The 14,917-nt window shown below is 31.0% G+C and overlaps 3 protein-coding genes across 5 annotated transcripts; all 3 read right to left on the bottom strand.

Annotated features, from left to right (window-relative positions):
• Positions 1-27: 27 nt before the first annotated feature.
• LOC130671711 (platelet glycoprotein V-like) lies at positions 28-5,710 on the bottom strand. The gene is made up of 7 exons (XM_057475772.1): positions 5,338-5,710; positions 5,088-5,238; positions 4,918-4,989; positions 4,259-4,402; positions 3,794-4,181; positions 3,454-3,713; positions 28-1,928 (listed from the first exon to the last, which is right to left on the bottom strand). The coding sequence occupies exons 1-7, from the start codon at positions 5,561-5,563 to the stop codon at positions 1,496-1,498; spliced, it is 1,674 nt and encodes a 557-aa protein (XP_057331755.1). The 5' UTR covers positions 5,564-5,710; the 3' UTR covers positions 28-1,495.
• A 78-nt stretch (positions 5,711-5,788) lies between these two features.
• On the bottom strand, positions 5,789-7,248 carry LOC130671712 (uncharacterized). Its single transcript, XM_057475773.1, has 3 exons — positions 7,071-7,248; positions 6,083-6,364; positions 5,789-6,015 (listed from the first exon to the last, which is right to left on the bottom strand). The coding sequence occupies exons 1-3, from the start codon at positions 7,090-7,092 to the stop codon at positions 5,957-5,959; spliced, it is 363 nt and encodes a 120-aa protein (XP_057331756.1). The 5' UTR covers positions 7,093-7,248; the 3' UTR covers positions 5,789-5,956.
• Positions 7,249-9,987: 2,739 nt separating this feature from the next.
• On the bottom strand, positions 9,988-13,883 carry LOC130670969 (uncharacterized). Of its 3 annotated transcripts, none has more exons than XM_057474615.1 (4): positions 13,515-13,883; positions 11,847-12,658; positions 10,857-11,096; positions 9,988-10,582 (listed from the first exon to the last, which is right to left on the bottom strand). In XM_057474615.1, exons 2-4 carry the CDS (start codon positions 12,628-12,630, stop codon positions 10,320-10,322), a joined length of 1,287 nt encoding a protein of 428 aa, XP_057330598.1. In that variant the 5' UTR covers positions 12,631-12,658; positions 13,515-13,883; the 3' UTR covers positions 9,988-10,319. The 3 variants fall into 3 exon arrangements, with proteins under 3 accessions (XP_057330598.1, XP_057330597.1, XP_057330599.1); XM_057474614.1 differs by lacking the exon at positions 13,515-13,883 and adding an exon at positions 13,231-13,473; XM_057474616.1 differs by lacking the exon at positions 13,515-13,883 and adding an exon at positions 13,231-13,472 and having other exon boundaries at positions 11,859-12,658.
• Between the last annotated feature and the right edge of the window lie 1,034 nt (positions 13,884-14,917).

Raw genomic sequence — 14,917 nt, 5'->3', positions numbered from 1 at the left:
GAGATATAAAAGATCGAGTAAATTTAATCGTTTTTATTAAATTATTTATTTTTTAATATGACGTTATTTGATATATTCACTTAATTTATGAATGGATTAGTATATTAATATATATTGGAGAAAAAAAAATTTTTTTGGTTGCTATCTTCAGTTGATACGATTGAGACCTTCAACCATTTTAGTCTCAACATGATCTGTATTAATCTGTCTGGAGATAAAAATTACTTGAGACGTAGCTTTAGTTGGTAGTGCATCTAATTCGTGATATTTAAATATATAAAAAATATATATCGGAATCATAGAGCATATAGTTTAAATATATATTTTTCAAGGTAATAGAGAAAAATTTTTTAAAATTTAAATTTTTTTACGGTCATTAAGATTTAAATGATTGTACGGAAAAAAAATATAAGATCTATGGATTATATGTAGATTCATATGATTTTATCATTAGATTTTTCATAGGACACTATAAAAATCTGATAGGTGCGTGTTGCTTCATTACGATCGGGTTTTCGCGGTGATTTTGAATAAAAATTTTTTATGTAATAACCAATAGGATAAAATAAGTATTTGACTTCTCATCATCTCAATTAACCATCATTATCATATAAAAAATATATTATTATTATGCACAAATGCTGACACTTTATCTGCCATTAAAATTTGTTTTTCATAAATAATACACTGAAAGAACAATTTATTTGAGCCAAATAGGATTTATTTTACTCCGGATTGACTTCGCGTTCATTCCGCTGATTTTTTGCATTGTAAGATTACCAGGACAGTATTCTAATTGGTTAGTAAAATTGTCTTTATATACGTTATAAGTAGGCATTAACATATTTTGGATCTACCTTTCTTTATATAATATACTCATTTCAGTCGGTAATCACACTGCAAGTATTTATCTTATTCATAAAATAGTTTAAAAGATTTTAAATATTTGTTGTAAACAATAGAACGGTATTAAATTATTTTCGTAGGCAATCAAACAGTATGAAATTATTTTTAATAGGCATTTTAACAATATGCAACTTTACAGTAAGCAATTATGCAGTAGGCATAAAAAATGTATGTATTAATAAGGTAAGCAACTATTAATTTCCCAATAAAATAGTGGGCAATTCATACCTTCCCTACGGATTTTGGAAATCAGAATTTCTCTATCATTTTCCGATTGAATCCAATGTAAATTTTTCAGTCAGATTGAATCGGATTTAATTGGAAAATAATAAAATTTTTTTCTACTACATTCCGATTAAATCTGATTAAGAAAATTTAATAGAACATAGAAAAAGGGTTGAAATGGACGCAGGTCATTTCGGGTGACGTAAAAATTACCATGCACAATTTTCTTAGTGACCCATTTTTCCCCCTCTCTTATTTTTCCTTTTGCCTCTAAAAAATTTCAAATGAAGGCTTCAAAAAATTATAATGATTTTTTTTTTTTTAATAATAAATAATTCACTTAATTGAATCTAAATATTTAAAATTACTGTAGTGATTTAGGTGGAGATGGGGTAAGAAGGTCAACAGGTAATCTTGGCGCTAATCCTCTCATCGAAGCCCATTGGCCGTCACAGAGCTGATGAAACGTCAGTTCGATGACTAATTTGCCGCCGAGTGTTCCTGGACCGAGACAGAGTGCGCCGGCGCCAGATTGCCAAAAATTAATACGATTTTGATTATTTGTAGCTGTGCTATTCTTATTATTATTATTAGTATTGTAATTAGTCGTACTGTTGATATTAATATTAATATTATGATTATTACGCGCGAAGTACATTTTTCTTAACCACATTGCAAGATAAGCGACTTCACAATCGCAATGCCAGGGATTGCGAGATAATCGCAGCTGCTGAATCATCGGAACGCTGTCGAAAAATCGACCTGGTACGTAAGATAGTTGATTACTTTCTAGCTGCCTGGAAAATAATAAAATTATAAAATTAACTCTTCAGTACCGTAAGCAGAAGCTCGAGGGTTCGAGTCCGGCTCAAGATCTTTTATTTTTTTTCAAAAAAAAAAAAAAAAATTTATAGGAACCCTTAGTCGTAACCCAAATACTCAAATATAATTTCGAAATTTATAATATTTAATAGATATTTAATTGTTTTCTATATTCTATGGAGACAGCCGTCATATTTATGGAAAAATTTTGAACTTTGAAAATTATTTCTGTTATTTACAAAAAAAATTTAAATATCAGTATGAGATCCATTCCCATAAAGATTTCGAACCCCTAATTTTTTCTTTGTTCACTACACGAAAAAAACAGAATATTAAAAATTAATAAATAATAGTAAAAAGCGGCATCTGTTATCAATAATTAGTCCTATTATGTACTTAATGCAAAGTACACTGAAAAAAATCCGGAGTGAATTCGGATTGAAATTAAATCCGAATTCACTCCGGATTCACTCCGCCACTCGAAGTTCCGGGGTTTTAAAAAAAATCACTCCGCATGCGGAGTGAATTGGGAGTTTTTTTTTGGTGAAGTGATCTCGGAGTGACGCGGATTTTATTTCACTCCCAATTCACTCCGGTCCGGAGTTTTAATACTCAAATAAATTTATATTAATTCATATTAAACTGCTAAACAATGTGTGTGTGTGTGCGAGTGTGTGTTTGTGTGCGTGTGTGCGAATGTGTGCTTGTGTGTGTTTGGATGTGTGCAAATATCTGCGTGTGTGTCCGCGTGTATGCAAATGTGTGCGTGTGTGCATATGTGCAAATGTGGGCGTATGTGTGCAAATGTGTGCGTGTGTGTACAAATGTGTGTGTGTGTGTGCAAATGTGTGCGTGCGTGTGTGTGCGAGTGCGCGTGTGTGTCTAAATATGTGTGTGCGTATTTGTGTGCGTATCAGCTGATCAATTATGTAATACGCGAGTTTTTACTTCGATTTTATTGAGTGGAATTATTTTTTATTAATAACATTTACAAAACTCCACTCCGGAGTGGAATTCTCTCCAGAGGAATTAAATTAATAAAAAATTATCTACTCCGCGAAAACTCCCTTGCGGAGTGAATTTCACTCTGCGGGGGTGAATAATTAAAAATTCATTCACTCCGCAGTCACTCCGGATTTAATCCGCATTCACTCCGCGAATTTTTTACAGTGTAGATACCAATTTATCGATTCTTTTTCATATTAATTTTAATATACGAAATTAAAAATTTTGCTCTTCTATGTGTATCAAATTTTAATATAAATAATAGCCATTTTGTAAAATATAATGATCCTGGTTTGATATCAGTATACAAATATACTAATTTTAAGCCAAAAATAAACTACAAATTATTAAAACTTTAAGCATAATTTTTTTCCGTGTAGCATTTGTTAGCAAGAGGTCCGCGGTTCGAATCCAGCTCGCGGTTTTTTTTTTTTTTTTTTTTTTTTTTTCAATTGCAAGTGAATTTATAGAGAAAATTAAAAAAACCCAACTTACAATTTTCTCAAATTCGGAGTATCTTTAAAAACGTCAGACGTCAGACGTCGAATGCGGTTTGAATGAAGAAATAGAGAAGTCAAATTACCAAGACCTTGAAAATCTCCATCGGATAATTTTTCTAGAGAATTTCCATAGAGAACCAGCTGTTGCAGTGCCGGTGTCGGTAAAAATAAACCTTTTGGAAGAACTTTTATATGATTTTTGCCCAGCCTCAGCTCTTTCAAAGCCTTCAGTCCACTAAATGCCTCCTTATTTAACTAAAAAAATGAGTGAGACTCAGAAAAAATTTTCAAAATTATCAGATTTTAATTAAATTGTCTTGGAAAAAAAAATTTACTTGGCCAATTAAATTATTCGATAGGTCTAGAGTTGTCAGAGCTTCTAAATTTATGAATAATTCAGCGGGGATTATTTTTATCTGATTTTCTCTGAGGATTAGTTCGATCAAACTGGCCTGGGAGTCGAACAGCCCGACTTGTAGTTCTCTTAAGTGATTTTCTTCCAACTTAAGACACTTCAGATTAACCAGGTCCTTGAATATATTTTTGTCGAGGTGCGACAGCTGATTTTTGGAGAGCAAAAGATCTTCGAGCTCTTTGAGGCTGAAGAAAATATCGTTCGGTAATTCAGATATTTTGTTTGAAGACACGTCCAGTAAAAGTAGAGCCGTGTTGCCGACGAATAAACCTTCGGGTAACGTTTGTAATTTATTTGATGATATGTCTCTGCAATAAATTTTTTTTATTTGGGGAAATGTAAATAAATAAACAGATAAAATAAGCAAATTAGATATCAAACTTACACGATTTCTAAGTGACGCATGCGCACAAATAAATTCTGATGAAGGTCTCGCAGTAAATTTTTACTGAATCGTAAATGAGTAATACTGTAGAGTGAATAAAATGAATTCAATGGCAAGTGTTCGATCATATTATTACTTAGATCTCTGTAAAAAAATATAAATTTCTGAGAGGATGAAAGATTTTAAAATAATTAAATTTCTTGTGTAACTTAAATTTTATTTTTTAAATTAAGGCGGCAAAATGTCTCTAATTTTTAAATCTTTTTTTCGTAACACAAAAATTTTTCTAATAATTATTCAAGTATGGGAGAATTTGGGGCAAAATGGGACTCCCGTATAAATACAAAATTTTTTTTTTCATAGAAAATTATTTTGTTAAAATTTTTAAAAGCGGGGTAATTTTATCAGACCAAAAATTGCAGCCAATTTAAAATTTTCAGTGAAAGTTTTTTTTTTCAAACATTTTCTGTTCGATTTTTTTTTTTTACTGAAAAAAGCTGACTGAGGTAAAATGGGCCATAAAAAAAGTCGAAATTTTTGTAAGACCGTACTATCTGATCAACTTGCCCCTTCTTTACGACTCGAAATTGCGCATAAAAAAAACGCCTCAAAAATAGTGACTCATTTTACCCCAATTCCCAAACTTATAAAAAACTTACAAATCTCGTAGCTCAGTCAAGTTTCTAAATGTATCGCGATGTAATGCCGTCAATTGATTGCTCCCCAGATCTCTAAAAATTAAAACCATCGAAATTACGCGTCGCCTAATTTCGATCTGTTTTTTTCCAAGCAAATAAATAAACAAAATAAAACAGGAAAATTTCCATACAGTTTAATAATATCTTGTGGAACCAGTTGGCCAGCCGGTACATCAAATAAACCATAGCGCCAGCAAGAAATGGATTTAGTTTCCGGTCTGCATTTGCAAGGACCTTCAACACAAACTTCCCAATCCTCTGGCCAGCCTCTAATTTGCCAAACTAGTTTCCAAACAGAATTCACAAATAACATTCCCATATATATATATACATAAATACATATATTAGTATATATGCATATACATTTATAAATTAAATTACCCGGTTGTTCCATAGCCCGTAACCGTCTCTCCAATCTCGAAACTCTGCTCTCAACATCTTCAATACTAATTCTCTTGTCGTCTTGATTGTCATCAAACCCATTGCCGCAATTATTCGTCTTATCTTTACAAGTTTCACTATCAACACTCACCACTAAATAACTACAGACAATAGTTGCAATAATAATTAAAAAATTAATAATAAACGAAACATTTTGCGTGGCCATCGCGAAAACATATTCCCGCTAAATCCCGCGAGTTACTGACTAGTCCCCGAGTCTGGTCCCGAGAGTTACCAGCATCCTGGGCATCCTCATTTAACTTATTAATTCATCCCGTAAACATTTATTATGGATCTTATTGTTCTGCAATTATTACAAGCTCATATTACTCGGGGGAATGAACTAATAATTTACAACATTTTTTTTTTTTTTATTAAATAATTCAATCAATTAAAATTATTAATTATTTTTTATTTTGTTTGGTAAATTTATTACTTACAATATCTACAATTTAAATGTTAACAATTATTAGTATTTTATGTAAATACATGCATGTAATTTTTTTTTATTGAGTACAGTTTTTTTTTTTTTTTTTTTTTTTTTTTTTTTTATGTAGAATTAAGATAATCGGACACCATCTGATCCAGGACATTCGCCTTTATTTTTAACTGCGAGTTCTGTAAAAATAAAAAATTAGAATTTTGAAAAAAAAAAAAAATTTGTTTTTTTTTTGCAAATACTTACTTAGACCCATTTCACAAGCAACAGTTTCCATGGTACATTGATTACCGAATGTACGTGGTTTGAAATTAGGGTTAGCGGGATCATGAGCACAGACGGGGTCAAATGTCGTCTCACAATTTTTAGCGCACTCTTTCTTTGATCGTTTAACGTCTTTAAGATTTTTCTGAGCATCCTTAACACTTTTAGGTGTCGTTGAACCTGTTTTCATGTCTTTAGTTTTGTCCTCATTTGGAAAACCAGATGCTTCATTGCAAAGTGCAACTATGCACACTGCAACTAATGCTAGTTGTGAAAAAATATTTTTATATAGTATTCAAATTCAAAACTACCAATTTTCATTTTGTAATTTTCAAAATTCAGAAAATCAAAATTTCGATGAATTTTCTTGAAAAAATTGAGTTGAATTTTCAAATTTTCTTTGAATTATTTTTTTCAACGGGAAAATCTGACTGAGGTAAAATGGGCCACTGTTAAAAAAAGAATTTCAAGAATTTTTTTTTAAGACCGCATTAGCTGATTGATTTATGGTACTAAAGTTAGCCGACGTCTAATAATTTTTAGATTTTTTTAAAAATGATAAATTATAGAAAAAAAAAATATTTAAAAAATTGCACCTATAACTTTTTTAATTTTCTACAAGTGCATTTTTTTTTTTTTTTTTTTTTTTTTTTTTTTTTTCAACTTCAAAATCATGATCATTGACCAACTTCTCCTCCTTTTTGACGACTCAACATTGCGCATGAAAAAAAAATTGCCTCAAAAATGCTGACTCATTTCACCCCAATTCTCAAAATTCTAAAACATTCAATTTTCATTTTGCAATTCCCTCGAAAATTCATAAAATCAAAATTTTGATGTTCATTTTAAAATAATAAAGTGAAATTTATTTTACATTCAGAAATTTGAAAAATAAATTTCCAATAGAAAATTTTGCTGTCAATTCGTTAATATGAATGTCAAAAGTCGCTTGCTATAAAAAAATCCTTACCAAAAACAACAAAAGTTTTCATTTTGTCTTAAGCAATCTTCAGAACACGAACCACAATTTCAATAATTAAACCAGAATAAAAAAAAAATCTTGAATAACAATAACAATAACAACAATAAATTGTCAGTGCTCAGTACGATAATACAATAGTGACTGGATACAAGATACGTCCAACATCCGTGCTTATAACCAATTGTGTTGAAACTCCCCCACCTGGTAACCTGAGTATCATCAGCATCATTATCCTCAAATAACTGATGGACAGCGCAATAAAGTGTCCGGTAAATACTGGTCACTTTTGCTTTCTATGTCCTTCTCTCTTTTCTCTTATCCTCTTCTTCTCTCTCATTTATCAGCTAATACTATTTACTGCGACATTACAAGCTTACATCGTTGACCTGATATATCAGTTTGCCAATTTGCCCTTCTACCCCCTCTCCTACTGCTTGCCCCCTTCCCTTTCATTCAGATAGAATAGCATGAGATTAAATCACGTGCAAATCTATGTTGTCATTATAGGTTTACGACTTTATATATATATATATATATATTTTTTTTTTTACACGCGTCTAAGTTACTGCCTGCTATAAAAATAAATAATCAAATATCCTTGAATTATTATTTTTTTTTTTTATTATTCTAGTAATTAATTCTTTGAATTGTAATTAAATATGAGCTACAAATTAATTTTATCTTATAATTAATGAAAAAAAAAATGCATTTTTAGTTTTTTTTTTTTATTATGCGGCAACAAATTAAATTAATTTACTTTTCAATAAAAATTTTTGATGACTAATAAAATTTATTAATTGTTATTGTGATTATTATTTATGTGTGACATTTATTGAGGAGCTCATTAATTATTGAAGTGGAAAAATTTCGACAGTTAAATTGGCGATGATCAAAAACGACCTGAGCTGACATAATAATAAAAGAAAAAAAAAATTCGAACAAAGAAGCAGCCATTATATATCAAAGTGCATGTTCACCCACTGGATAATGATGACCCAAATTTTTTTCGCAACTATACAGCGGAAGTGGGGTGGAAACTTCCCGTTCATTGGACGATAATGTTTAAATAAATCAAAACCATTTCACGCGCTCATTTATTAAGACCAATCTGTCAGTCATTATTATTTTATATAAACTACATTACAAGCTGTCAATCTATGTACCAATTATACCTGTCTATATTTATGTGCAAGAAATTTTTTCTGATTGATTTTATAACAAATTTCGGGTCGTTCTATTGGAAATTTTATTAGTAACAAATTTTTTCCATTATATTATTCACGGAAAAAAGGTCACTAATGTTTAAAAAAAATATATGAATCTTCCGAGGTAAGAAAATTTCAAATCAATGATCGTAAAATTTTTTCGCAGCCAAAAAGTGGCCGACAAAGGGTTGAATTCGTGAATGGCCGAAAACTTGAAAATTTTCCAAGTTCTACATTTTGTATTAAATTTTTCTAAGATATCGCCAATTTTATTGAAAAAAAAAGGAAAATACTACAGCCGAAAATAGGCCAATTCAAATAATCAGTCACTGTTCGGCCTGCTTATTAAGAATAACAAAATTTCGGTATGAATTCAACCAATTTCGACTTTATTGAATCAAATTCTATGATTTCGGGGCAGTTTCCGCCAGATCTAGTTTTTACGGCTCTATTTCGGACCAATATTTTTACCCAGCATATATACCACTAGTGATATATTTGGGACTAATTCTCATTCAATATTAACTAATTTTAATACTTGTCACTGATTCATTTCCCTTATAGGAAAAAACAATAGGTCCAAGCTTAGCCGAGGCTTGGCGCAAGACTTATTAACTCTGGGGGAAGCTTGAAATCCAAGCTTGGCCCAAGTCTGTCTAAGCATCGAAATGATAACACCGAGCCAAGCTTGAGTGACAGTGTTGTGCCAAGACTGCATCTTAGTATTGGCCCAATATCGAGAGCCAGTATTGTGCCAAGACTGTTGATAAATAAGCACCTATGCTTATTAAAAATAAATTAAAAAAAAAAAATATTAGTAGACATGTGCGTGATGGTAACATATTGAAATAAATTTGTACACAGAGAAATCAGGTAGATCGATGAAACTAATTTTTTTTGCATTTGCTGGGTCTCGAACCTAGTCCTTCATGGCTGCTAGGCAAGCGTCTTATCCACTAGGCTGTTACGCTATTCATAGAAGCCAGAGATTTTTAGGTACCATTCGTTATTTAGACTGGTAAACCAGGGCTTGTTATTTGAGAATTGGCTGAATTTTGGCCCAAGACTGGCACACCAGGGCTTTTCACTCGAGTACTGGCTGAACTTTGTCCCAAGACTGGCAAACCAAGGCTCGTCACTCAAGTATTGGCTGAATTTTGGCCCAAGACTGGCAAACCAAGGCTCGTCAATCAAATGTCTGTTGAACCTTGGCTCAAGACTGGCAAACCAAGGCTTATCACCTGAGTATTGGCCGAAGCTTGGCCCAAGACTGGCGAACCGAGGCTCGCCACTTAAACGTTGGTCGGATCTCGGACCAACCTTTGAAGGCCGAGCCTGGGTAGCCCAGTATTGTGCCAAGACCAGCCCCGTTGTCAATATTTTTTTTCCTACAAGGGCTTAAAAGAATTCGGTTCTTATGCCTCACACTCCCCTCTTATTATTCATAATCCAAAATATGTGTTTTTTCCATTAAAACTTTATTGCGAAAAGCATCCTATATATATATATATATATATATATATATATATATATATATATATATATATATATATATATATATATATATATATATATATATATATATATATATATATATATCTATAATATATATAAGGATCATTAGATTTAACTTTATCATAATATTGCAGCTTTCACTCGAGTGCTTTAAACTTCCCTGAACCCTCACAACAATAATTTGAATTGCTAAATACCCCTTGATCTTCTTATCGTTCTCCAGGTCACTGTTCTAGGTCCCTCTAAAATCTCAAACGCTTTCACATCCCAGCAAACTGCTAAAACTAATCCCAATACACATACCATCAAATTTATACAAACACCAAAAAGCTCAATTAAGCACATTCTCGCAACGTCACGGGAATTACTCGACAATTTTCCCTTAATTTCCCCAAACTCGCAAACTTCCATTGATCCAAAAAATAATATCGAGTTTCCTTTTTAATTTTTTTTATTATACATAAATTAAATAAATAAAATGGCAGTTTTTAAATAAAAATTAGAATAAATAATTTAATTATGTTTCATTATTATTACGATCAGTATGACTTTGACTGTGCAATTCTTCACTGCCGGTATATTTTTCTTCAGCGACGTAATTTTTAAATAAATTAATGTAATCACTCCATGACTCATTTGCTAATAAAATTCTCTTCACGCGACAATTTAAGTTATCACATTTTTTAATTTTATTATCATTGTTATTTATTGACTGATATTTATCAATTGAATCTAAAACAGTAGTCGTAAGTGAATTAAGCCGCTCAAGGGCAGATGTGGCTGTAAAATAAATAATAAAATCAGTTAGAAGCGAACAAAACTCGATATGTAGATCAACATAATGATTAGGTGATTCATTAATCATTAAGTCATTAAATAATTACTTGTACAATGTCAATATATATATGGATATAATTTTTTTTTATATTAATGTTGGCGGCGGAAGTTATTTGTCAATGTGTTGAAGTTTAAATTCAAGTACAAAAAATATCATGTACTACAATTATTATGTGTGCGTGTGTGTGTTTGTGTAAAGTCGTAAAAAATAACTTACATTTAAACACACGACTTTCGTCATCATCATTGTCATTGTCATCCTTTTTCATCTCTAATTTTGGTATAAATAATAATAAACATATGACAGCTATAAATTTAACGATCATTTTAAATATAACTAGTTTCAAAAGTATTTTAGCTATGGTGAATGCATTTAATTTCAATGCAAATGGCCACGAGAAATCGATTGATGGCATGAGTTGTGGCAGTGAATAACCATTCCATTCATTTCCATAACCTTAAAAAATTGTATTTATTTTAATTTATTATTTTTATATAAATGGCTGCTATGGGATAATTTGTGGGCTATGGCATATTTCGTTGCTATAACCCCAAAATAGTTTCCGTTTCATAGGGGTGTAGTGTGGAAGAAATTTTATTAGTAACAATAGTTTGAGAACGAGAAAAGTTTTCACACAATAGCTATCAACATTTTTTTACTCAATGGTACTTAGATATTTCATTGAATTAATTATTTTATTCACGAAAATCACTCTTATTGATCATAGAAACAATTTTTCTTAAAAACAGTTACCATAGCAACCATTCCCTTTAACAATAGTTACCATAGCAACCATTTTCCTTAGCAACAATCACTATAGCAACCATTCTCTTTTGTAACAGTTACCATAGTAACTATTTTACTTAGCAACAGTTACGATAGCAACCATTTCCCTTAGCAACAGTCACCGTAGTAACCATTTTACTTAGCAACAGTCACCATAGCAACCATTCTCTTTAGCAACAGTTGCCATAGCAACCATTTACCATAACAACGGTAACTATAGCAACCATTTTACTTAGCAACAGTTACCATAGCAACCATTTTCCTTAGCAACAGTCACCATAGTAACCGTTTTTCTGAAGAACAGTTACCGTAGCAACCGTTTTTCTTAGCAAGAGTCACTAAAAACTTACAAAATCTCTTTTCTCATAAAATATCAACCGATTTTCTTGAAATAAATCAAATTAATAATCAATACACTACCTCGTGCCTCACCTTGCGTAGGTCCTTTAGCTGGTAAATAACTACTTGGCGCGCCATAATAATTTTGTGGCTGCACAGGCCCATAACTGGTACTCGGAGAACCATAACTAGTACTAGGAACACCATAACTAGTACTAGGTACACCATAACTAGTACTCGGAGTGCCGTAATTAGTTTGAGGTACCGCAGGTGGACCGTATTGATTCTGCTGATCATTGAAATTAGTTGATTGCTGAACCGGTAATGAATACAAGTCATTTGATGACTGAGGCTGATACTCCTGACTACTTCCGTACGCTATCCGAGCAGTTTTCGAATCCGAATTCGAACTGTAACCCGATGACTCGGGCGCCCCATACTCCGGACGATAAACGGGGCCTTCAGAAGTCCTGCGGACTAATTTCGTGTACTTAGGCCTCGGATCAACTCTGACAAGACCTTCACGTGGATCTTTACTCGAGTGCGAGTGCTCCAGTGCCTCCAGATAAGTATCTTTGGTATTCAAATTAATAATTTGATCAGATGGATTAGACTTATCGTTCGATCTCGGGTAGACTGGATAAATTTTAGTAGAATTTGATACTTGGAGATTGATGTTATTGTCGTCATTATTATCGAGCGGCTCGGATCTTGCTTCGAGTTTTAGGGCTGATGAACTCGTTGAAACAGGATCTTTAGTCGTAGGTTTAACTAGAGCAACGTCTGTCGAGTTAACGATCCCCGTTAGAATGAATATAGTTAACAGAATACTCGACGCTGTCAATTTTATCAATTGTACGTTCATTATCGTTTAGCTCCGGGTATCACGTGCCCTAGAATCATAACCACTTTGTCACTAATTACGAAGATTGAATTAGGGAAAATAGAAATTGAGCAAACGGCTTAAATAGAACGAGTGTTTAAACAAAAATTCATGGTCTCTAATGTTTATGGTGTAGAATATCTAATTAGAGATCATAGACGCATTTTAATTGGCCTAACGGTTTTTTTTTTTTTTACTTACAAATACTTTTTTTTTAGTTAACTGACTTGTGTTTCAAAAATAAATGAAAAATTTTCTATTTTTAAAATTTTATAAATTTTTTCTACAAAAACAAAATTTTGAAAAAACTTTTTTACGCTGGAAAATAAAAAATTACCTCACTATCCTCATAAAAAATTACACGAGTAATTAATTAATTAATTAAATAAACAAAAAAAATTTTAATCCTAAAATTAAAAAAAAAAAATTTAGTCCAAATTTCGAAAATCACAATTTTTAACTTATAAATTTTTTTTATCATTAAAATGTCACCTATTATACTTTTACTGACCATATGACCCCGTATTTAATTTATTAATAACCATGATCACAAAAAAAAAATTAATTAACAAAAATCCGTACCTCCAATTATAAATAAAATCCAAAAAATTTCTCCCCACTACCGATCATCGAAAAAAAAAATCACTGGAAATTGTCGAGCCCAACCAACTAATTAATTAAAAAAAAATTTATAAATATATAAATAATAATAATTAACCACAACACTGTTCGATAAACTCCAAGCAAATAAAAAAATTTCTAAACCAACACCTGTTATATATATACACACGTTTAAGTAGTGGGGCATGGGTTATATATATACATATATTTTATATTTCACTAGGTTACAATTTGAACACACATACATTTCTCTAATTACCACCATAACCGTATACTCCTTATGGCCACTAAGATTTTCCGAGTTTATTATCCGTATTTTTAAAAAAATTAAATTTCTAAATAATAAAAAGTCATTAAAACTCATATATATAATTACATATAAATTTTACGCGCAATTAAGTAGCAAATAATATTTTTAAGTACAGCCTACTTATTCAAATTAAATAATTTAAAAAATAAATTTTAGTTTGGGTTCAACGATCGGTATTATTGTGAGTAAATATATGATAAATATATATAAATAAATATTATTGTACTTAGTATTTAAGTACGTAGTCTTGTTAATGTATAAAGTATTCAGAATGCGAAAGTGTCGAAGTAAAGACGCAAATCAAATTCTTTTAAAGGCGCAGTCGCATTATTATGTATTGCCAGTACTTGTGATAACGGTTCCGAACAATACCCGATAATTCATTTATTTGATCTAGTGACATACTTATATATTTATATTTAATTATTATCATTATTGTAATTGTCTTAATTAATTGGGGTATTGAATATTAATCGAAATTTTTTTTTTTCGCTTGATAGGAGAAAATAAGAAAAATATGTAGAGTTGAATAGAGAGTACGTATTTAGTAGTGAGTAGAACTTGGGAGTTAGCAATTATTTGTGAGAAGTATTTAAGTGAGACAATAGAGTCCATTATTTGAGAACGGGAAACTAGAAGCGGGAATGAGGAATATATTTAATGATTATATTTTATTGAGAGTAATATTGATGATTAAATGAAAGTTTTTAATGCTTACGGAAGTGGGAGAGTCATAAATCGTAGGGAAATTTTATTTTTGTGATTTTAGAAAAATTTATTTTTTGGAGATGATCTACTATTTTTATTTTAATGTTTTGTGATTTTTAGATGCAGTAAAAAAAATTTGAATCGAGCAATTATTTTATTAAAAATCACAGCAAATTTTATTAAAATCAAATTTTTCGGGCTGATAAATTTTGAATTATAATAGCAGTCAATTTTACCCCAGTCGAGGTACTCGGATAAAAAAGTTTCAAGCGAAATAATAATCAAATTTATGATCGGTCGAAAAAAGGCCCAGGTAGTGAACACATCTGAAAACTAGCTGGGCCGAAAAATGGCTGATTATTGGGCCTAAGAAACCGAAAATAGGCCGAATTAATTTATAGGCCAATTTTCGGCCTGCCCCCATGGAAATAGTATATATTCAGAATATAAACAGAATATATTTATTTTAATATGTTTTTTGCCGTTTTAAATATATTCCGAATATAGATAGAATACATGTGATATATATCAAAAATATGCGAGGAATATATAAGAAATATTTAGAATACATCAATAATATTATAATAAAAATATATACGAGATGTATACAGAATATATCTTGCAAAAAAA

Source organism: Microplitis mediator, chromosome 7, assembly GCF_029852145.1.
Source record: "Microplitis mediator isolate UGA2020A chromosome 7, iyMicMedi2.1, whole genome shotgun sequence".
In the NCBI taxonomy this organism is placed as follows: domain Eukaryota; kingdom Metazoa; phylum Arthropoda; class Insecta; order Hymenoptera; family Braconidae; genus Microplitis; species Microplitis mediator.
This window is presented reverse-complemented; position numbering and strand designations above follow the sequence as displayed.

What these genes read in the sequence shown, in the direction of transcription:
- LOC130671711 (XM_057475772.1), bottom strand. Translation starts at nt 5,563, where the DNA reads ATGGCCACGCAAAATGTTTCGTTTATTATTAATTTTTTAATTATTATT. An exon ending in TTGACTGAGCTACGAGATTT is followed by an intron (nt 4,403 to 4,917) that starts GTAAGTTTTTTA and finishes ATTTTTTTACAG; the next exon opens with AGATCTAAGTAATAATATGA. An exon ending in CGAATAATTTAATTGGCCAA is followed by an intron (nt 3,714 to 3,793) that starts GTAAATTTTTTT and finishes TCATTTTTTTAG; the next exon opens with TTAAATAAGGAGGCATTTAG.
- LOC130671712 (XM_057475773.1), bottom strand. Translation starts at nt 7,092, where the DNA reads ATGAAAACTTTTGTTGTTTTTG. An exon ending in GAAAACTTTTGTTGTTTTTG is followed by an intron (nt 6,365 to 7,070) that starts GTAAGGATTTTT and finishes TTTCACAACTAG; the next exon opens with CATTAGTTGCAGTGTGCATA. An exon ending in TGCTTGTGAAATGGGTCTAA is followed by an intron (nt 6,016 to 6,082) that starts GTAAGTATTTGC and finishes TTATTTTTACAG; the next exon opens with AACTCGCAGTTAAAAATAAA.
- LOC130670969 (XM_057474615.1), bottom strand. Translation starts at nt 12,630, where the DNA reads ATGAACGTACAATTGATAAAATTGACAGCGTCGAGTATTCTGTTAACT. An exon ending in TACGCAAGGTGAGGCACGAG is followed by an intron (nt 11,097 to 11,846) that starts GTAGTGTATTGA and finishes CAATTTTTTAAG; the next exon opens with GTTATGGAAATGAATGGAAT. An exon ending in CGAAAGTCGTGTGTTTAAAT is followed by an intron (nt 10,583 to 10,856) that starts GTAAGTTATTTT and finishes TTTATTTTACAG; the next exon opens with CCACATCTGCCCTTGAGCGG.